The 23,650-nt window shown below is 38.1% G+C and overlaps 1 protein-coding gene across 1 annotated transcript in view; it reads right to left on the bottom strand.

Annotated features, from left to right (window-relative positions):
* EFCAB13 (EF-hand calcium binding domain 13) overlaps positions 1–23,650 on the bottom strand; it is a 50,428-nt gene that overhangs the window by 15,595 nt on the left and 11,183 nt on the right. The window contains exons 5-13 of the mRNA XM_044003284.1: positions 22,333–22,434; positions 19,223–19,276; positions 18,354–18,458; positions 11,316–11,369; positions 9,500–9,601; positions 6,763–6,816; positions 5,418–5,522; positions 2,421–2,474; positions 670–771 (exon numbers count right to left, since the gene is read on the bottom strand). Coding sequence (XP_043859219.1) covers positions 670–771; positions 2,421–2,474; positions 5,418–5,522; positions 6,763–6,816; positions 9,500–9,601; positions 11,316–11,369; positions 18,354–18,458; positions 19,223–19,276; positions 22,333–22,434 — 732 coding nt within the window. The remainder of the gene's footprint in view (positions 1–669; positions 772–2,420; positions 2,475–5,417; positions 5,523–6,762; positions 6,817–9,499; positions 9,602–11,315; positions 11,370–18,353; positions 18,459–19,222; positions 19,277–22,332; positions 22,435–23,650) is intronic.

Genomic DNA, 23,650 nt, shown 5'->3' with positions numbered 1-23,650 from the left:
AAAGGAAACCATTTACTTTTTATTTCTAGATTGGCCAGAGCAACAGAATTTAGGCCTGCCTTCCAAGAGTCTAATATAGGACAGGAAAATGTCTCCTACATTTCTGTGGTTACCATTAATATTTTATAAGGAGTGTGAAGTGCCACCCCATGGCAAATACCCCTATATCCCTGTGCCCTGAGACAAATAAACATTGCCTCCTGTTTCCTCTCACATTCCTCCAGCTTTTTTTGTCCAGAATCCCCCAGCCCCTCTGCTAGTCTACTCGGGTTGAATGGAAATAGCATCACTTTCCATTTGAGATGATATTGGGTTACTTTTCTACCACCTCAACTCTACTCTCTTTTACATTCCCCTAACCCTTTCCTTTATTTTTAATTTTTAAATTTTTTGCAGGGCAATGAGGGTTAAGTGAGTTGCCCAGGGTCACACAGCTAGTAAGTGTCAAGTGTCTGAGGTCGGATTTGAACTCAGGTCCTCCTGAATCCAGGGCGCCACCTAGCTGCCCCCCCATTATCTTCTACTGGTTAGACTTTATGCTTGCACTGAAGTTGAAGAACTCTAGCCTAGGGAGTGGTCTGAGGCATCTTTCTTTAGAAAGTATCAGGCATTTTCACACAAGCAAACCCGAATTCCCCTTATGGCCATGGTGTAATGTGGAATACTTACCATCCACAGACAGGCGTTTCAGGAAATCCTGATATTCATCTTCTGTGAGTGTGATCCCCATGTCTTTCAGAAAGTTTTCCAGGTTTTGAGCATCAATATTTTCTGTTTATAAAAGATGGAAATGGTGAATAATGGGAATGTGAGGAATATATAATGACTCCAGAGGGTGAAAGATGCCACCTATTCTGGTGTCTCATCAAAATTAACAAGGAGAGCTAGCTTTTGAGATAAACCTACACATAAAGGGAAAGTCACTTGGGAATTCAGAAAAAGAAATTATTTCCTTCTGGTTCAGGGGACTATGCTAACCAAAGAGGCCGACACTGAGGAATGTAAAATGATCATTATACAGTTGTCTGGTGAAGGCTGACGAGTCAAAGCCGCATTAAGCTACATAGATCTAGCTAATAAGCAGGGTTTGGTTTTCTTTGCCTTTATCCCAATAATTTCTGTTGATCATATTGCAATCCTACACTTTACTGCTGGCTTGGAGACCTACGATTTTGTCTGTCTCGACACTGTAGCAAAAGTGAAGCATGAGCATACTTCATTTTAGGAAATTCAGTTCTTGCTACAAAGAGACTGGAGAGTATTTGGCAAGTTCGTAAGTAGATTTAAATAGAGTTATGATCATTTAACGCCTTCATCCACAATAGGGAGTGTCCCAGTTGTTATCTGGACTTCTGACTCTAACAGTCTTCCCTTCTCCATAGCCAATCATTTGCCAAATCTTGTCACTTCTCCCTCCATAACATCGCTCACATCTACCCCCTTTTCGCTCCATTCACACAGCCATATCTGTAGCTTAAGTCATTCATCTCTCCCTTGAAGAGATGTTATAATGGCTCCTAATCTGATTCCTGCCTTCAACAGTCTTCCCCCACCAACCTAATCTTCTACTCAGCTGCCAAAGTGATTCTGTTTAAGCACAGATCTACTGACCGTATCACCCAATAAATTTCCCTGGTTCCCTATTCCTCCTAGATAAAATATGTAAATTCCTCTCTCATCACTTTCCCTTGCCTTCTTTCTGTTTCTTACACATGGCCTTCCATTTCCTGTCTCTGCATTATCTTATGATCTATCCCCTTTGCTCTCCTTACTTCCCCCTCAGAGTCCCTCTCTTCCTTCAAGATGAACCACAATCTCTGCTTTCTATGAGGAGGCTTTCCTGATTTCCCTTCCTCCCAAATCTTGTTGTATTTATTCTGCATAAATTTACATGTGTACAGGCAAGCTCCTTGTGAGCTGGGACTATTTCATGGCTTTTTCTTTTCGTAAATCCAGTGCCTAGCAGAGATGTAATGAGTGCTTAAATATTTACAAATTGATCATCTCTGTCTATGCAGATCAAGAAATGATTTATAATATGTTCTGTTAGAAAGCTGCCTGAGAGAAGAAGTAACTTGCCCCACAGTCACACAGTTAGTAAGTGTCAGAGGCAGGTTGTGAAGCCAGGACTCCTTGACTCTAAGGCTATACCTCTATCCATTATGTCATGTTTTGTTTCATGGATTTCTGTGCAAAATATGGAGATGTTGGTTTTTATCTGCCTTCTCTTCATAACTTCTTCTTCTTCTTTTTTTTTTTTTTTGGCCAGGCAATGGGGGTTAAGTGACTTGCCCAGGGTCACACAGCTAGTAAGTGTCAAGTGTCTGAGGCCGGATTTGAACTCAGGTCCTCCTGAATCCAGGGCCAGGGCTTTATCCACTGCACCACCTAGTCGCCCCTCTTCATAACTTCTTACTCACCTTTAATAGATTTCACATTCTCCATAATTTTATTCAGGGCGACCTTCCCATCAGCTACAAGACAAGCAGAGATTAGACAGAGATCTGAGAATGCAGAATCTCACAAAAAGAGTATTACAGTACATTCTGAAATGATGAGAGAAGCCAGAGGAATTTAAGTCTTTTCTGAACCCAGTTAATTCCCTTGGAATTTGATCCTATATTCTCTAAAGATTAATTTACAATAGGCAGCTGAGGAATGAAGAAAGCTCTCAATGTATATACTGATGATGATAAAAGTAATAATAATAATAGCATTTGTATAGGGCATTAAGGTTTGCAAAGTGATTTACAAGAACCTTGTGAGGCACGTGCTATTATTATCTCCATTTTACAGATGGGGAAACTGAGACTCAGAGAGGTTAAATGACTTGCTGAGGCTACACAGCTTGTACTAAGGCTTTGAACTCAGGTCTTCCGGACTCTGGGTCTAGCCCTATATTCACTGTACCACATAGCTATCTCACCCAATCATTTAGGGAGCTTCCCTCCTCTTTGTTATTGAGTATCAGAAGAACTTTTATTGAAATCAGACATTATATTTTGGCATATCAGATTCAGAACATTTTAAGGGAAAGATGGAAAGAATCGGTCCCTTCCTATCTCCTGGACTCTATTTCCTTCTCTGAAATGAAGAGACCAGACTAGGTGATCTCCATGTCCCTTCCTAGCATGGACATGATAGTAGGCCTCCACCAGTCATGGCCGACCATGGATCAGCGCCTTGAAGAGCCACAGGCCACAGCATGGCTGTACAGTCCGATATGGGAGCCGCACCTCCTGAGTGACTTATAACTGGTAACTGCCAAATCCTGTGTTGTATCTACCCCATGAGGAGTAGCTGGAGTGTCCTCTCCAGGGCGCTGGCCTGGGCGGATCAATATGGAATATCAATATGATAAGACCTTGAATACTGGTAAACTCTTTTTTTTTTTATAACACAAGGTAAAAAAGAGCTAGTTTTTTCTTTCAATGTTCTGATTAAAATCTTATATGTGCTTAATATTTTATGTATCTTTGCAAATTTGCTTTGTCTAATAGGTTTTGTGTAAGAAAATTTTGTTACAAAATATATATATATATATATGTATGTGCGTATATATACACACACACACACACACACACACATAAATTTTTTTTGGGGGGGAGGGGTAATGAGGGTTGAGTGACTTGCCCAGGGTCACACAGCTAGTAAGTGTCAAGTGTCTGAGTCTGGATTTGAACTCAGGTCCTCCTGAATCCAGGGCCACTGCTTTATCCACTGTGCCACCTAGCTGCCCCCAAAATAGTAAATTTAAATAGCATTTAAGTTATTCAGGTAGAAAAAAATATGGCCCCTTTAGGAGAAAAAAATGCCATTAGTAGGCTAACTTTGTTAAATGCCCAGAAGTTGAAGCATTTAACTAAAGAACAAGCTTACTCTATTTAAGTCAAACGTGTGGTAAATGACATTTATGTATCCTTTTAAAATATAAAAATTACTTTCCATAAATATTTTCACTTAAGCCTCACAAACAATACTGTGAGTTCAGTGCTACAGGAATCATTACTGGATATGTATCCCCTGGGTATCATCCTTAAGTCTTCCCTTTCCCCTCCTCCTCACATCCAATTAATTGCCAAGACTTGTTGATTCTGCTTCTACAATCTATCTGCTTGTACCTCTCCACCCACATTCACATTGTACATTTGCAGGTGTCAATTTAATTCATATATTAATTTTTGTTTTTTGTCCACAATGGACACTCAGTGGCAGCCTAAGAAACCACAGAGGAGTTGCAAAATGTGTTGGTGGAGATAATATTCACATTGACCAGGTCATGGATTTTTGAAATATTAAAGATTCATAACCATTGACAACTGGCCAGAAGTTCTTAAGAGATGAAGACCCCATTTTTCTTCTGAGATCATGAATCTAGGCCCAGTTAGAGGCTCTGTTTAATATTTTCAAGTATCCACCATTTTAAAAGTAGCTTGGAACATAACATGGCTTCTGTTACCATTGTGATGTAAATTAAAAAAAAAAAACTCTGCTAGCAAATCATCATTGGTCTCCTGTACAAGAGCAAATAGATAATGGATCATTTTCAGAAGGTTAGCCACTAGATCATTTTTTTTTTTGGCCAAAGAAAAATGAAAGGATTTACTTATGTGTACATGGGTTATAAGTGAGCAGACATCCACTCTACTTACACCAATGAAAACATGGGTCTTTTCTTTTCTTTTTTTGTTCTTTTTTTTCTTTTTGCAGGGCAATGAGGGTTAAGTGACTTGCCCAGGGTCACACAGCTAGTAAGTGTCAAGTGTCTGAGGTCGGATTTGAACTCAGGTCCTCCTGAATCCAGGCAGTACTTTATCCACTGCACCACCTAGCTGCCCCAGGTCTTTTGAAGTAATAAAAATAGCTAGCATTTATATAACATATTAAGGGCTGAAATGCAATATATATGTATATAAATATGTTTTCTCATTTGATCCTCAGAATAACCTTATGAAGTAGATTCTATCACTATCTCTATTTTACAGATGACGGAAAAAAGGTTAAGCACAAACAAATGACTTTTCTGGGATCATACCAGTAAGTGTCTAAAGTAAGATTTGAACTCAGGTCTTTTTGAATCCAAGTCCAGTGGTAGAAAATTTCATCCGTCTGGTTAGGATTCCCTGATCACAGTCATATTGGGCTTCTCCCCCTCAAAGATGGTCATTAGGCAGCCCAGGTGATGTCTGTTGTAAAGAGTAAGGAGTCTCTCGTTCCTGTGTTTTACTCAGTGGCATTCTGGGAGACTCTTGACTTGAAAGTTCAGTCAGAGATAATATTTCATCATACATTATGATGGGCTTTCTCTATAGGTACTTATGTTCTTTTATGTTATCTAAAATAGTATCCTTTCAGAAATTCTCAGACAGGAAGGAAAATCTTCCCCCAAAGCACACAGGGGCATAAGAAATGCTCACCATCAACTGGCAGGTTATTCAGTAGCTCCTTAATTTCTCTATCTGTGAGCTTTATCCCCAAGTTTTCCAGAACCTTGTCCAGGTTGTTAATGCTAACATTGCCTCCTTCAGAAAGAAGAAAATTGAAGAATATCATCAACAAATCAATCAAGCATTCATTAAATGCCTACTGTATGTTAGGCACTATACTAAATCTTGGAAATACAAAGCCAAGTCAAGTAAACAATTATTTATTAAGTGCTTACTATGTGCCAGCCTCTCTGCTGGAAATAAAATCAAAAGCATTGTTGTTGTTCAGTTGTGCCTGACTCTTCATGACCCTGTGGACCATACTGTCCAGGGAGTTTTCTTGGCAAAAATGCTAGAGTGGTTTGCCATTTTCTTATCCAATGGATTAAGGCAAATAGAGGTTAAATGACTCGCCCAGGGTCACAGAGCTAGTAAGTTATCTGAGGCCAGATTTGAACTCAGGTCTTTCTTGACTCTGGGTAGCTAGGTGATGCAGTGGATATAGTGCCTGACTGAGAGCCAGGAAGACCTGAGTTCAAATGTGGCCTCAGAGATTTCCTAGCTGTGTGACTCTGGACTAGTCACTTAACTTTGTTTGCCTTAGTTTCCTCATCTGTAAAGTAAGCTGGTGAAGGAAATGGCAAAATACTCCAGTATCTTTGCCAGGAAAACTCCCCAAAAGGGTCATGAAGTGACACAACTGAAATGATAGAACAACTGCCTGACTCCAGGCTCAGTGCTCTATCCACTGAACCACCTAGCTACCTCCAAAAGCATTGCCCCTGTCCACAATGAGGTCACATTCTAATGGAGGGGACACATAAGAAAAATATGGAACTATGCCAAAGAAAGACAAATTGTATAGAGACAAAGAATTTCAAAACTGGATTCATCATTGTCAGTTTGAGGGTGAGATAATACAAATAACAATTACATTTATAAAATACTTTCCAAATACTTTCCAAACTCGTTTTGAAAGGCACAGTGACAATCTGTAAGGACAAACATGGAGAGTCATTGGGAGAGCCTGGAATATGATATGGTCCTGTGATCCTGATCCAAGGGACTATGACAAACTTTTCAAGAGAAACCTCCATAGCACACAGTAAGGAATGAATTGGTTAAGGCTGATGGATTCTGGCAAAGCAGAGGGCTAATCTACATACTTTTGGCCAAGGGGTTTGAAATTTTCTACAATGACAGAATCCTCCTCCAGGGTGGCTGGCTGTACATAAAGAATTGGCAGTCATGAGGCAGAAGCTCTGAATCAGTAAATTGGAAGGATAAGAAAATTCACATTATAATCACTGAGAAGAAATAAAAGTTTCTCACTCACCGTGGTAAGTCTTCACAGCATCCATTATGTCTTTCTTATTTATCTTCCCTCTGGCTGTAAGATAAAGTAGAATTCAGGTCGCAGAGAATTACAAAAAGAAGAGAAAGTTCATCCATTAGCCTATAAAGATTGTCCTAATTCTTTCCCTTCTCCACCAAATAAGAATGAAGTAAAAAAATAAAGACAACTTTCAAGTGGATGAATCTATCCCTTTTTAAAAAATAGATTCTTCTGACACCACTGTAATTAATGGAGCTTTTATTACAGATAAAAGTTTTGTTTTAATCAGGTATTATTTCACAAACTTTTGACTCAAAGTATCTTTATAAAGGAAGTAGTAGACAGTCCTGGTTTGGAAACAGGCTGGGTTTTTTTGTTTTTGGTATCTGTGTGTGTATAACTTGTTTTAAAAAATATGATAAATTTATCAAAGTATTTCCAACATTGTGCTTCACTGTGACTTTTTCTAAACTCCTGTTCTCTTCTGCATATTTTATACATCTTTCATCTTTGCTCTTTTCATTCTTTTTTTTTGGCATCACTATAACTATTTCTTTCTCTTCCCCTAACTGCCATTCCTCTAACACCCATATGAACCCTAGCTTATAAAAAATAATAAGTATAGTGAAGAAAAACATATCCATACACTGGCAAATGGTGAAATTATATGTTTTGTTCTGCACCTGTAGTCTTTAACTTCTCTCGCTTTACAAATATCAACTCATTTTTATACCTATATACATAAATACATACATATATAGATATAGATATACTATTAACAACCCCGGGAGGGAGGTGCTATTATCATATGCATTTTACAGATGAGGAAACTGAGGTTCAGAAAGGTTAAGTGACTTTTCCCAGGGTCACACAGCTAGTAAATGTCTGAGGCTACATTTAAACTCAGATCTTCCTGATTCCACACACAGCACCAACTAGTTGCCTTGTGTGGCTTCAGTTCTGTATGACTTTTCATTTCATTCACTCACAAATGCCCATTTAAAAAATGTTTACTCTTTGTAATGTGAGAAATAATTTATTTGGATCTCCCCCCCCCTCTATTCCAATCAGTATTGATCAATTTTATATGGTTCCATAGTGGTAGTGATTCTAAGTTCTGTATATTAGGTCCCACAGCTGTGAGCTGCAGGTTGTAAGTTCACTTGCTTAATCACAAGAAGCTAACTAGAGGCCCTCCACCCTTGTTTTTCCTTGTCATGGTGACCAAACCCAGTGTGGTGGAGGTGACTCAACTACATGGAAAGTCCTCCAACTTATTTTTGTACCTCTGGACCACTCTCTCTTATCCAACACAAGCAAGAGGCCATCTCATAACCATCTAGTCAGCAGAGATACTTCCTGTTTTGCCCAACCCTTGACCTTGCTGACATGCCATTTTTGCTTATTTTAACTTATGTGTTATATGTCAACCAATGGAATTCTGTTCTTTGTATAGCCATGTTAGAACATCCAGGTAATAGATCTGGTATCAAACCTTAAGGCCCTTGAAGAAGGGGGCATCTTCATTAGAGGGTACCATGGACCCTTTAATAAACTGCCATTGGCTCAGAGCTTTGCCTGAGTCTTTTTTTTTTTTTTGTGGGGCAATGGGGGTTAAGTGACTTGCCCAGGGTCACACAGCTAGTAAGTGTCAAGTGTCTGAGGCCAGATTTGAACTCAGGTACTCTTGACTCCAGGGCCAGTGCTTTATCCACTGCGCCACCTAGCCACCCCCTGAGTCTTATTTTTAATTGTAGGTTTAACAAATTTAATCCCCACAATAAGGTGGTAGGGAAAAAAAGATTTTCCAGGTCCTACCCATGGAGAGTAACAACAAAGTTAAGATTTAAACTTCAGTCTTTGATTCCCAATCTATCTCCTCCTCCTCCTCCTCCTCCTTCTTCTTTTTGGTGAGGAAATTGGGGTTAAATGACTTGCCCAGGGTCACACAGCTAGTTAGTGTCAGGTGTCTGAGGCCAGATTTGAACTCAGGTCCTCCTGACTCCAGGGCTGGTGCTCTATCCACTGCACCACCTAGCCGCCCCATACCTTCTTTCTATGATACCACACTTCCCCACTTTGGAGGAATCTGAGGAATCCTTTTAACACTAGTCCAGGCAAAGTTTAGACAAACTGAAATACTGTGAATTCCCCAAACTAAAAGAAACTGTTTGCTGATTATTTCTAGAATGGCCAGAGCAGCAGAGTCTAATATAGGAAAGAAAAATGTTTCCTACATTTCTCTGGCCACCATTGAAACTTTTTAAGTTTGTGGAGTATCACTCTGTGCCCTGAGACGAATAAACTGAGCAACTTTGCCTCCTGCTTCCTGTCATTCTCTTCTAGCTCTTTTGGTCCAGAATTTCCAGGCCCTATGCTAGTCTACTTGGGTTGGCGGAAATAAGATAAATTTTCATTTAAGGCAATGATAGGTGAGTTTTCTATTCCCTTTTAACTATTCTCTTCTACCTTCCTTCACCCACTACTTCCTTTATTTTTATTCTTCTCTTCATTTATTTCCATTTTACTTGATCCCCTTTCTCTTTACTATAACTTAGACTTCCTAATTGCTAAAATAGTATTATCTTCCACTGGTTAGCCTTTATGCTTGCTCTGAAGTTGAAGAGCTGTAGCCTAGGAAGTAGTCTGAGGCATCTTTCTTTAGAAGGTATCAGACATTTTCACACAAGCAAGCCCAAGTTCCCCTGATGGCCACAGGGCAATGTAGGACACTCACCATTAATTGGCAGGTGTTTTAGGAGATCTAGATATTCATCGTCTGTGAGTGTGATCCCCATGTCCTTCAGAAAGTTCTCCAGGTTTTGCACATCAATGTTTTCTGTTTATGAAAGATGAGAATGGTGAATGATGGGAATGTGAGAATATATATATATATTTTTTAGTGAGGCAATTGAGGTTAAGTGACTTGCCCAGGGTCACACAGCTAGTAAGTGTTAAGTGTCTGAGGCCGGATTTGAACTCAGGTCCTCCTGAATCCAGGGCCAGCACTTTAACCACTGTGCCATCTAGCTGCCCCCAATGTGAGAATATTTCATGATACCAGAGGGTAAAAGAAGCCACCTATTCCTGCATCCCATGATCTCTAAATTCAAGAAGAAGAAGAGAGTTAGCCTTTGAGATGAACCTATGTATAAATAGATAATCCTTTTGGAATTCAGAGATAGAAATTATTTCCTTCTGGTTCAGGGAAATATCCTACATTGAAGAGGCCTACATTTCAGAATGTGAAGTGGTCTTTAGACAACTGTCTGGTGAAGACTGACAAATCAATGACTCATTAAGCTACCTGGGTCTAGCTAATAAGTAGGGTTTGGTTATCTTTGCCTTTATCCCAGTTGTTTCAACTTGTCTAAATACAATCCCACTCTTCACTACTGGCTTGGAGACCTAGAATATTGTCTGTTTCAACATTAGGAAAATTGAAGCAAGAGCATAACATATGTTACAGGAAGTTCAGAACTAGCTGCAAAGAGACTGAAGAGAATTTGGCAAGTTTGCAAGTGGATTTAAATAGAGTGATGATCATTTAACATACTCATCCATAATAGGGAGTGTTGGAGTTGATATCCTGGACTCCTGACTCTTTCTCCCCACCCCATATCCAATCAATTGCTTAATCTTGTCATTTCCCCTGCATAACATCTCTCACATCTACCTCCTTTTATTTCCACTCACTCAACCACGTCCTTAGCTCAAGTAACCACCCATCTTTCCCTTGAAGAGCTGTTATAAAGGCCTCTAATGGGGCTCCCTACTTCAAGAGTCTCTTCCCCCTCCAATCCATCTTCCACACAACTGCCAAAGTTATTTTCTTTAAGCCCAGATCTAGTGGCTATGTCATTCAATAAACTCTCCTGGTTCCCTATTTCTCCCAGATCAAATATACAAACTCCCGTCTCTATGAATTAAAAAGCCTGCTCCCAACCTACATTTCTTGTCTCATTATATATCACATTCCCTTGACTACCTTCTGTTCCTCACACATGGACTTCTATTTCCTGTTTCTGTATTATCTTACTAGCTGTCTCCCATCCTCTTCTTACTTCCACCTCAGAGTCCTTTTCTTTCAATCTCTGCCTTCTAGAAGGAGTGATTTCCCTACTGCTAGGATCAATCTCCCTCCCGAATTTTGTTGTATTTATTCTGCATTTATTCATATGTGTACATGTTGTCTTTCCCAAGAGAAGGCAAGCTCCTTGTGAGCTGGACTGTTTAGATTTTTTTTGTCTTTGTATCTTCAGTGCCTAGCATAGATGTTGTGGGCACTTAAATGTTTACAAATTGATTATCTCTGTCAATGCAGATAAAGAAATTATTTGTAATATACGCTGATTAGGAAGCAGCCTGAGAGGGGAAGTAACTTGCCCCACAGTCCATATTGCTAGTAAGTGTCAGAGGCAGGTTGTGAATCCAGAACTTCTTGACTAAGTCTATACCTCTATCTACTATGTCGTGCTTCCTTTCATGGATTTCTGGGAAAAATATGGAGATGTCGGTTTTTACCTGCATTCTCATCATAACTTCTTACTCACCTTTAATAGATTTCACGGTTTCCAAAAGTTTATTCAGGGCAACCCTTCCCATAGCTGTAAGACAATGCACAGGTTAGACAGAGATCTGAGGATGCAGAATCTCACAAAAAGAGTATTGCATTACATTCTGAAATTATGAGAGAAGCCAGTCTTCTCTGAACTCAGGTAATTACCTTGAAATTTTATCCTACATTTTCCAAAGATTAATTTATAATAGGCAGCTGAGGAATGAAGAAAGCTCTCAATCTGTATATTGATGATAATAAAAGTAATAATAACCATTAGCATTTACATAAAGCTTTAAGGTTTGCAAAGTGCTTTTCAAATATTAACTTATTTTATCCTCACCTCACAAGAACTCTGTGAGGCAGGTGTTATTATTATCTCCATTTTACAGATGAGGAAACTGAGGCACAGCTTGTACTAAGGCTTTGAACTCAGGTCCTCCTGACTCTGGGTCCAACCCTATATACACTGTACTATGTAGCTACCTCACACAATTATTCAGGGAGCTCCCCTCCTCTTTCCTATTGAGCATCAGAAAAACTTGTATTGTAATCAGACATTGTATATTGGCATATGAGATTCAGGAAATTTTAAGAATAAGATAGAAAGCATTTGCCTCTTCCTATCTCTTGGCTTTAACTTCCTCTTCTGTGAAATGAAGGGACTACTAGGTGGTCTCCATGCCCCTTCCCAGCATGGACATGATATAACCATATTTACTAGGAAACAGCTCAAAATGTTTGTTTTGATAACAGAAGCAAAAGAGGATCTATTTTTTTCTTTCAATAATCTGAACATGATATTGTATTTGTTTAATATTTTATATATCTTTGCAAATTTGCTTTGTCTAATTGCTTAAGTGTAAGACTTTGTCTATGAGGAAATATTTAACTTTATTTTAAAATATAATGTTTAAATGGCATTTAAATTATTCAAGTTAAAACAGGTATGGCTTCTTTAGGAGAACAATCTCATTTATTAGGATTACTTTGGTAAAAGCCTAGAAATTGAAGCATTTAATTAAAGAAGAAGTTTATGGTATTCAAGTTAAATGTGGTAAAAATGACATTTAAACATCTCTTTGAAGTGTACAAAATACATTACATAAATGATCTCACTTAAACCTCACAACAAACCCTGTGAGTTCAGTGCTACTGGAATCTTTACCAGGTGTATGGCAACTAAGTGACTCAGTGGAGAGAGTGCTGGGCCTGGAGTCAGGAAGGTCTGAGTTAAAATCTAGTCTCAGACACTCAATAGCTGTGTGACCCTGGCCAAGTCACTTTACCCTGTTTGTATCAGTTTCCTCATCTGTAAAATGAGCTAGAGAAGGAAATGTCAAACCACTCTAGTATCTCTGTTTAGAAAAACCCAAATGGGGGTAGTGGTGGAGGAAAGGCTGTGACTCGCAGGAGCTCTCCCCCAAACCCCTCCAAATACCTTTCGGTGATGCCATAAGACAATTCCTGGAACAGGAGAACCTAAAAAAGGACAGGATGAAATATTTTCTGGCCAAGGACAACTTGGAAGGTTAGCAGGGAAGGTCTGTTGTACTGGGGTGAGAGTGGAATGCAATCCAGCACGGGCTGCACCAGAACAGCCCCAGCTCCCAAACTGAGAGCAGACCTTGGGAGCCATTGAATCAGCAGCAGCAGTGGCTGCTTCTGGAGCTATCAGCCCACAGATGATCCAAGTCACAGTCCTAGGGTGAGGAGGAACACTAGCACACTGGAGCTTATAGCCACAGTGGAGCAGGGACTCTCCTCACAGTTCCAGGGCAGAAAAGAATGCTTGTGGTTGCTTATAGTCCAGGAGACTAGTAAACACCTCTCTCTTTAGATCATACCACCTTGGAAGAATTGAAAACTTACAGGTCCCTAGAAGTATATCTGAAAACAGTTGCTCAAAACCCCTGAAGCTTGGGACAGTTTGCTCTCCACCCTGGAAACAGAGTTCTATTTTATTTTTATTTTTTACTTTTTGGTGAGGCAATTGGGGTTAAGTGACATGCCCAAAGTCACACAGTTAGTTAAGTGTCAAGTGTCTGAGGTTGGATTTGAACTCAGGTCCTCCTGAATCCAGGGCTGATGCTTTATCCACTTCGCCACCTAGCTGCCCCCCAGAGTTCTACTTTAACAAAGAGTTAAAAGTCAAGAAATAGACTGGGAAAATGAGTAAGCAACAGAAAAAACTTCTGACCATAGAAAGTTACTATGGCGACAAGAAAGATCAAAACACATACTCATAAGAAGGTAACAAAGTCAAAGTTCTTATATCCAAAGCTTCCAAGAAAAGTATTAATTGGTCTCAGGCCATGGAAGAGCTCAAAAAGGATTTGGAAAATCAAATAAGAGAGGTAGAGGAAAAATTGGCAAGAGAATGAGACTTATGTAAGAAAAGCATGAAAAAAGAGTCAATAGCTTGGTGAAGGAGACAAAAAAATCACTGAAGAAAAAACTCTTTAAAAAGTAGAATTCGTCAAATAGAAAAGAAAGTACAAAAGCTCACTGAAGAAAATAATTCCTTAAAAATTAGAATTGGTCAAAAAAAATTAGAATTGGTCAAGTGAAAGCTAGTGACTTTATGAGAAATCAAGAAACAATAACACAAAACCAAAAGAATGAAAAATAGAAGATGATGTGAAATATCTCATTGGAAAAACAACTTACCTGGAAAATAGCTCCAGGAGAGATAATTTAAAAATTATTGGATTACCTGAAAGGCAGGATTAAAAAAGATCCTTGAAAGACATCATCTTTCAAGAAATTATGAAGGAAAACTGCCTTGATATTTTAGAACCAGAGGGTAAAATAGAAACTAAAAGAATCCACTGATCACCTCCTGAAAGAGATCTCAAAATAAAAACTCCCAGGAATATTATAGCCAAATTCCAGGGCTCCCAGGTCAAGGAGAAAATATTGCAATCAGTCAGAAAGAAACAATTCAAGGACTGTGGAGCCACAGTCAAAATCACAAAAGAGTTAGCAGCTTCTATATTAAAGGATTGGGGGGCTTGGAATATGATATTCTGGAGGGCAAAGAAACTGGGATTGCAACCAAGAATCACCTACCCAGCAAAGCTGAGTATAATCCTTCAGGGGAAAAATAGGAATTCAAGAAAAGAGAGGACTTCCAGGCATTCTTGATGAAAAGACCAGGGCTGAATAGAAAACTTGACTTCTAAATATAAGACTCAAGAGAAGCATAAAAAGGTAAACAGGAAAAGGAAATCCTAAGGGATTTAATAAGGTTAAAATGTTTATATTCCTATATGGGAGGATGATATTTGTAACTCATAAGAACTGTCTCATTGTTAGGGCAATTTGTGTGATTTGAATATGAAAGGATGACATTTAAAAAATAAAATTAAGGGGAGAGAGAAGAATACACTGGGAGAAAGGGAAAGGGAGAGCTAGAATGATGTAAATTATCTAAAATAGCAAGACAGTTTTTACAGGGAGTGGGAGATGGGGGAAGTGAGAGGGAGTGAATGAACCTTAGTCTTTCCAAAGATGGAATAACAAACACACTCAATTGGGTATAGAAATTCATCTTACCCTGAAGGAAAGGTATAAGAGAAGGTATAAGGTGATAAAGGGGAGTGTAGATTGGGGGAGGGGCTAGTCATAAGCAAAACACTTTTGAGGAGCGATAGGGTAAAAGGAGAGAACAGAATAAATGGGGGAAATTTTAGCAATAATAACTGTGAAAAAATTTTTTTGAAGTAAGTTTCTCTGAATACAAGTCATTCTCCAATTGATAAATGATCAAAAGATATGAACAATTTTCAGATGAAGTAATCAAAGCTATCTATAGCCACATTTAGAAATGCTTTATCTCACTACTGATTGGAGAGATACAAATCAAAACAATTCTGGAGTACTACTTCATAACAATTAGATTGGCTAATAGAACAGAAGAGGAAAATGACAAATATTGGGGATTTGGGGAAAATGAGACATTAATGTATTGTTGATGGAGTTGTGAACTGATTCAACCATTCTATAAAGCAATTAAGAAATATGTCCAAAGGCTATCAAACCATGCATACTCTCTGACCTAGGAATACTACTATTAGGTCTGTATCCAAAAAGAGATAAAAAAAAAAGGGAAAAGGACCTATATGTACAACAATATTTATAGTGGCTCTTTTCTGGTGACAAAGAATTGGAAATTGAAGGGATGCTCATTAATTGGGGGATGGCTGAACAAATTGTAGTATGTGATTATGATGGAATACTATTGTGCTATAAGAAATGATGAGTGGGAAGCTATCTGAAAAAACCTGGAAAGACTTACATGAGCTGATGCAAAGTGAAATGTATTATGTACAAAGTAATAGCAAGATTGTAAGATGATCAGTTGTGAATGACAGCTATTTTTTCAGCAATATAATGATCCAAGAGAACTCTAAAGGACTTATGATGAAAAATGCTATCCATCCCCAAAGAAAGAAGTGATGGTGTCTGAATGCAGATTGAAGTATAAGTTTTAAAATCTTCTTTATTTTTCTTGAACTTTCTTAGTTTGTGTTTTTTTACAACATGACTAATATGGAAATTTTTTGCATGACTACACATGTATAACCTATATCAAATTGCTTGCCTTTTCAATGGGGGAGAAGGGAAGGAAGAAGGAAGAGAATTTGGAACTCAAAGTTTTAAAAATTAATGTTAAAAATTGTTTTTACATGTAATTGGGGAAAAATAAAATACTAAATAATTTTTAAAAGAAAAAAAAAGAAAAACCCAAATGGGGTCATGAAGAGTTAGATATGGTTGAAAAACAACCGAATACCAGCAACATAAACCATTTGAATGGCATCCTCAAATCTTCCTTTCCTTTCCTCCTCACATACAATCAGTTGTCAAGACTTGTTGATTCTTCTTCTACAATCTTTCTGCTTGCATTTCTCCACCCACACTCACATTGTGAATTTGCAGGTGTCAATTTAATTTATAGTATTCACCTTTGCTATTTGGCCATAAGTGACTCTCAGACTCTCAAAGAAATGAAACAAGGTTTGCAAAATGTGTTGGTGGAGCGAATACTCACATTGACAAGGGCATGAATTCTTGAAATGTTGAAGATTCACACCTCATGACAAATGGCCTGAAGGGCTTAGAGCTGAGGACCATGATTTTTTTTTAATGCAATCATGACTTTTGGACCAGTTAGAGATCCTGTTTAGTCTTTTCAAATACAAGCCACTTTTTTAAATCATAAAAGTATTTTTTTATTTTCCAGTTACATATAAAGATAGTTTTCAACATTTGTTTTCATAAGATTTTTAGTTCCAAACTTTTCTTCCTTCCTCCCTCCCTCCCTTCCCTCCCCTCTCCCTGAGAAAGCAATTTGATATAGGTTTTATACATACACACACACACACACACACACACACACACAAAATCACATTTAACATTTCAGCATTAGTCATGTTGTGAAAGAAGAATCAGAACACAAGGGGAAAACTTCAAAAAATAAAATTAAAAAAAACAACCAAAAAGTAGAAACAGTATGGTTCAATCTGCATTCAGAATCCACAGTTCTTTTTTCTGGATGTGGAGAACATTTTCCATCATGAGTCCTTTGGAATTATCTTGGATCATTGCACTGCTGAGAAGAGCCAAGTCTATCACAGTTGATCATCACACAATGTTGCTGTTATTGTGTACAATGTTCTCTTGGTTCTGCTCACTTCACTCAGCTTCAGTTCACTTAAGTCTTTCCAGGTTTTCTGAAATCTGCCTGCTCATCATTTCTTATAACATAATAGTACTCCATTACATTCATATACTTGTTCAGCCATTTCCCAATTGATGGGCATTCCCTTGGTTTCCAATTCTTTGCCAGCACAAACAGAGCTGCTATAAATATGTTTGTACATTTGGGTCCCTCTGTATTTTCCATGATCTCTTTGGGATACAAACCTAATAGTGGTATTATTAAGTCAAAAGGGTCACTGTCCTGTAGCCCTTTGGGCATAGTTCCAAATTGCTCTCCAGAATGGTTGGATCAGTTCACAGCTCCACCAACAATGTATCAATGTTCCAATTTTTCCACAGCTTGTCCAACATTTATTATTTTCCTTTTTTGTCTTATTAGCCAATCTGATAGGTATGAGGTGGTACTTCAGAGTTGTTTTAATTTGCATCTCTCTAATCAACAGTGATTTAGAGCATTTTTTCATATGGCAATAGCTAGTTTTGATGCAAACCACTTTTAAAGCAACTTATAATACACATATCTTCAATTACCATCATCAAGTAAATTTTTAAAAACCCTGTTATCAAATCAATAGTGGTCTATTTTACAAGACCAATAAAGCTAAGTGGATAAGGGATCATCTTCAGAAGGTTGGGCAATAGATGATGCTTTTTTTTGGTCAACGAAAGATGAAAGGAAATACTTAGGTATACATTGGTTAAAGTCTGCTTAATATACTCACATCAATGAAAACATGGATCTTTTGAAATAATAATAGCTAGTATTTATAGGTACTTTAAAGCTTGTAATGCTACGCACATATATATGCACATATATATGTATATTTATATATATTGTCTTATTTAATCTCTTATCAACTTTCTGTATCAGTTACTATTACTATTCTCATTTTATAGATGAGGAATGAGAGGTTAAATGAGGACAAGTGACTTGTTCAGGATCAAACCCTAAATGTCTAAAACAGGGTTTGAATTCAGGTCTTCTTCAATTCAAATCCAGTACAAGAAAACTTCATCTTGCTGGTTAGTGTTCCCTAATGACAGTCACAATGGGTTTCTCCTCTTAAAGATGGCCAGTAGGCAGCTCAGGTGGGGCCTGTGGTAAATATGTTCTATTCAGTGGCATTATGGGAAGCTCTTGACTTGAAGGTTCAGTAGGAGATAATATTTCATCATACATTATTATGGGCTTTTTCTATAGGTATTTCCAACTTTTCATATGAACTAAATTTGGATCCTTTCAGAAATTCTCAGACAGGAAGGAAAAACTTCCTCCAAAGCACACAGGAGCATAAGAAATTCTTACCATCAATTGGCAGGTTACTCAATAGCTCTTGAATTTCTCCATTTGTAAGCTTGATCCCCAGGTTTCCCAGAACTTTGTCCAAGTTGTTAATATCAACACTCCCTCCTTCAGAAAGAAGAAAATTAAAGAACATGATCAACCAACCATTCATTAAGTCCTTATTATATGTGAGGCACTGTACTAAATCATAGGGATTCAAAGAGAAGTCAAGTCAACAAACATTTATTAAGTGCTTACTATGTGCCAGGGAATGTGCTAAGTGCTGGGAATAAAAAGAAAATCAAAAGCACTGTCCCTGTCCTCAAGGAGCTCACAGTCTAATGGGGGAGGCAAAGAAGAAAAATATGGAGTTATGCTCAAGAGTGACAGATTCTATAAAGCTTGTATGTAAATACAATTATTCAATGAATTTCATCAGAATGGGATTCATCATTCCTAGTTTGAGGGCGAGATAATACCAATAACAATTCACATATATAAAGTACTTTCCAAATTCTCTCCAAACTCATTTTCAAAGACACAGTGAGAACTTCCAAGGACACACACCGAGTCACTGGGAGAGTTGTTCCTCTCATCCTGGACCAAGGGACCCTGACAAACTTTTCAAGAGAAACCTCCATAGCACAGCACACAGTAAGGAATGAATTAGTCAAGGCTGATGAATTCTGGCAAAGCAGAGGGCTAATCTACATACTTTTGGCCAAGGGGTTTGAAGTTCTCTACAGTGTCGGAATCTGGTGAATTGCCTTCTCTAGGGAGGCTGTACATAAAGAACTGGAGGTCATGAGGCAGAAATGCTGAATCAGGAAATTGGAAGGATAAGAGAATTCACATTATAATCACTAAGAAGAAACAAAACAATTACTTACCACTGAAATTCTGCACAGCATTCAATATATTTTTCAGCTTTATCTTCCCTTTGGCTGTAAGAGAAGGTATAATTCAGGCCACAGAGTAAGTAACAGAGAATTACAATAATAGCACAAAGTTCATCATTTGGTAAAGTTAGCCATCAAAGACTGTCCTGTTCCTTTCTTGCTCTACCAAATGAGAATGAAAAAAGAAGAGCTCTCAAGGGGATGAATCCATCCCTTTAATTTAGATTCTTCTTACTCTTTGACAAAAATAATCTCTTATAGTGAATAGATGATTTATTGTAGAGAAAAGTTTTTCTTCAAACAGGTGTTATTTCACAAGTTCTTGAACTGATTACTTTTTTAAAGGAAATATTAGGTGGTGCTGGATTGGAAAGAAGCTGGGTTTTTTTTGTTTTGTTTTGTTTTTTCTTTATGAAACTTTGAATCTGTATTATGTATAACTTTTTTTTTTTTTTGGTGAGGTAATTGGGGTTAAGTGACTTGCCCAGGGTCACACAGCTAGTAAGTGTTAAGTGTCTGAGGACTTGAACTCAGGTCCTCCTGACTCCAGGGCCGGTGCTCTATCCACTGCGCCACCTAGCTACCCTTATCATATACTTTTTTTTTTTAGTGAGGCAATTGGGGTTAAGTGACTTGCCCAGGGTCACACAGCTAGTAAGTGTTAAGTGTCTGAGGCCGGATTTGAACTCAGGTACTCCTGACTCCAAGGCCAGTGCTCTATCCACTGCGCCATCTAGCTGCCCCCATCATATACTTTTAAAATAAGTTATTTTAAAATAAGTTAATGATCTGTCTAATGGACATTCTTCATCTACCTGGCCTTCTCTGTGTGGATGGTTTACTCAAATTCTTGAGTGTTTATAGAGTTCTTCCCAGAGGTTCTGCACTATTCCAGGTTTTGATGCAACCAGCAAAATGTCATCCCTAAACAAGACTATCTGTGGAGGACTTAACCATTCACTAAGCAACCATTTTTAACTTGGGCTCTACCCCAGATGTCCTTTATCACGGTGGTGAATACTTTCTGTCACCACACATATTTCTCTTTTTACCCGATGTTTGTCATCAGAGGTTTAATGAATAGGACACTATTTCAGTTGTTATACCTTTTAAGGAATCTTGAATATGGACAGGAAATACCTTGACTAAAGTACTTACTGGGCTCATTTGGTTTTCCTCTTGTGGCAACAGATTTAGAGTAGTTAAACTTCTCCTTTTTAATCATCTTCTATGTCATTTTTGATGCCTATTTTCCATTTTTATTGTTAGTTACTTGTTTAAAGAATTCAATACTGAATTATTTCAACTTTATTCCATATCTCTTTCTTACTCTTATGTTTTTGGTTTTTATATTATTTTACATATTATTGATATATCAGTCATATCTAGATTATACAAAGAATATATTCTTTTTATATTAATATCTTTTTCATGGCAAGGCAGTAGTCTTATTGTTCACAGCTGATCCAGTGATTACTTTTATATCAATGATAACTCTTTTCTTACTTGTTAAGATATAATCTTTTTTTTTGCAATTCTCTTTGATGCTCGCCAACCCTTGTACCTACCATTTCTTTTCTTGAAGTTGTTCCTGATACATGTGCATAAAGCTTCTGTATAGTCTATACATCATTGGCATTTCTCTTTCCTTTATCCTGAATACTTAGCCTTAGTTTTACAATAAGGGCTGACCAAATATTCCATGAAATCATGTTTCTTGTTGTTCTTGGATGTATGATAAGACCAATTCCACTAGCATCTTCTTTGTTTTCCTCTTTAAGCCATTTAGCTATGTGACTATAGCTTTCATTTATTTGCGAAGTGATTTACAAATATTAACTAATTTTATCCTTAGAACAATCTGGGGAGGGAGATACTATTATTATTTTCATTTCATAGGTGAAGAAACAGTTTTGGAGAGGTTAAGTGACTTTCCCAGGATCACATAGCTAGTCAATGTCTGAGGCCCCATTTAAACTCATATTGTCCTGATTTCGCAGACAGCACCACCTAGCTACCTTGAGTGCTTTTCAGTACTCGATGACTTTTCATTTCATTCACTCAGAAATTCCCATTTTAAAAATGCTTACTCTATGCAAGGGGGTAGGGAAACAAAGATTCTTTGGGTCCTACCTATTGAGAGTAACAACAAAGCTGAGAGAGATTTAAACTTCAGTTCCTGATTTTCAATCTAGTCCTTTCCATGACAACACTTTTCCTCTTGGAGGGATCTGAGTGAGGTGTCCTTTTAACACTAGCCCAGGCAAAGTTTAGACAAACTATGAAATTTCCAGAACTAAAGGAAACCATTTCTGGGTTGGCCAGAGCAACAGAGTTTAGGCTTGCCCCCCGCCCTCAACCTCCCAGGGTTTACTGAAGGACAAGAAAATATTTCCTACATTTCTGTGGGACCACTGAAATTTGATGAGTATTTAGTATCACCCCATAGTAAATAACCATATATTTTGCTGCCCTGAGACAAATCAACTGAGCAACTTTGCCCCTTAATTCCTGTCATATTCATCCAGCTCTTTTAGTCCAGAATCTTCAGCCCCTATGCTAGCCCACTTGAGTTGGGTGGAGATAAGATCACTTTCTATTTGAGGCAATATTGGGTTACTTTTCTACCACCTCTTAACTCTACTCTCTTCTACCTTCTTTCACTCACTTCTTTTATTTTTATTCTTCTATTAATTTATTTTCATTTTACTTGTTCCCCTTTCTTTTTTCTTTTTGGCAGGGCAATGAGGGTTAAGTGACTTGCCTAGGGTCATACAGCTAGTAAGTGTAAAGTGTCTGAGGCCAGATTTGAACTCAGGTCCTCCTGAATCCAGGGTTGGTCTTTATCCACTGTGCCACCTAGCTGCCCCCAAGGCCTATTGATTTTTACCTTCATAACAGCTCTTACTATTCCTTAGGTTTCCCAGTTGCTAAAATGGTATTTTCTTCCACTGATTAGACTTTATGCTTGCATTGAAGTTGAAGAACTCCAGCCTAGGGATTAGTCTAAGCTATCTTTCTTTAGAAAATATCAGGCATTTTCATACATACAAGTAAGCCCAAATTCCCCAGATGGCCACAGTGCAATCTGAAACACTCACGATCAATAGGTAGGCGTTTCAGGAGATCCTGTTGTTCATCTTCTGTGAGTGTGATCCCCATGTTCTTCAGAAAGTTCTCCAGATTTTGAGAATCAATGTTTTCTGTTTACAAAAGATGAGAATGGTGAAAGTTGGGAATGTGAGAATATTTAATGACACCAGAGGGTGAAAGTTGCCAACTACTCCTGTGTCCCATCATCTCCAAAATTAATAATAAGAAGAGAGTTAGCCTTTGAGATGAACCTAAACATAAACTGAAAGTCACTTGGGAATTCAGATATAGAAATTATTTCCTTCTGGTTCAAGGAAATATGCTTGACTAAAAAGGCCGACACTGGGGAATGTGAAATGTTCATTAGACAACTGTCTGTTAAACAGTGGCAAAAATCAGTGATGCATTAAGCTACATAAGTAGGGTTTGGCTATCTTTGCCTTTATCCCAATTGTTTCAACTTATCCAAATACAGTCCCACTCTTCACCATTGGCTAGATCTAGAATGTTCTCTTTTTCAACACTAGGAAATGTGAAGCAAGAACATACTTTTACATTATAGAAAATTCAGGATTTGCTATAAAGAGAATAGCAAGCATTTGGCAAGTTTGCAAGTGGATTTAAATAGAACAATGATCATTTAATACATTCATCCACAATAGGGGGTGTCACAGTTGTTATCCTCTACTCCTCATTCTTTCTCCCCACCCCATATCCAATCATTTGTTGAATCTTGCCACTTTTCCCTCCATAACATCTCTCATATCTACCCCCTTTTCTCTCCATTCACACAACCACATCCTTAGCTCAAGTAACCACTCATCTCTCTATTGAAGAGCTGTTATAATGGCCTCTAATTGGGCTCCCTACTTCAAGAATCCCTTCTGCCTCCAATTCATCTTCCACATAACTGCCAAAGTGATTCGCCTTAAGCCCACATTTACAGACCATGTCATTCAATAAACCCTCCTGGTTCCCTGTTTCTCCTGGATCAAATACATAAGCTCCTATCTCTATGGATTTTAAAACCTGGCCCCAACCTATGTTTCTAGTCTCATTATATATCATATTCCCTTGGCTGCCTTCTGTTCCTCACACACGGCCTTCCATTTCCTGTCCCAATATTATCTTACTTGCTGTACCCCAACCTCTCCTTCCTTCCACATCAGAGTCCTTCTCTTCTTTCAAGGTGAACCACAATCTCTGCCTTCTATAAGGAGGCTTTCCTGATTCCCCCTTCCCCTCAAAGATGGTCATTAGGCAGCCCAGGTGATGTCTGTTGTAAAGAGTAAGGAGTCTCTCGTTCCTGTGTTTTACTCAGTGGCA

The sequence above is a fragment of the Dromiciops gliroides genome, chromosome 4 (assembly GCF_019393635.1).
Source record: "Dromiciops gliroides isolate mDroGli1 chromosome 4, mDroGli1.pri, whole genome shotgun sequence".
In the NCBI taxonomy this organism is placed as follows: Eukaryota; Metazoa; Chordata; class Mammalia; order Microbiotheria; family Microbiotheriidae; genus Dromiciops; species Dromiciops gliroides.
The sequence above is the reverse complement of the archived record's forward strand: the minus strand, read 5'-3'. Positions and strand labels throughout refer to the sequence as shown.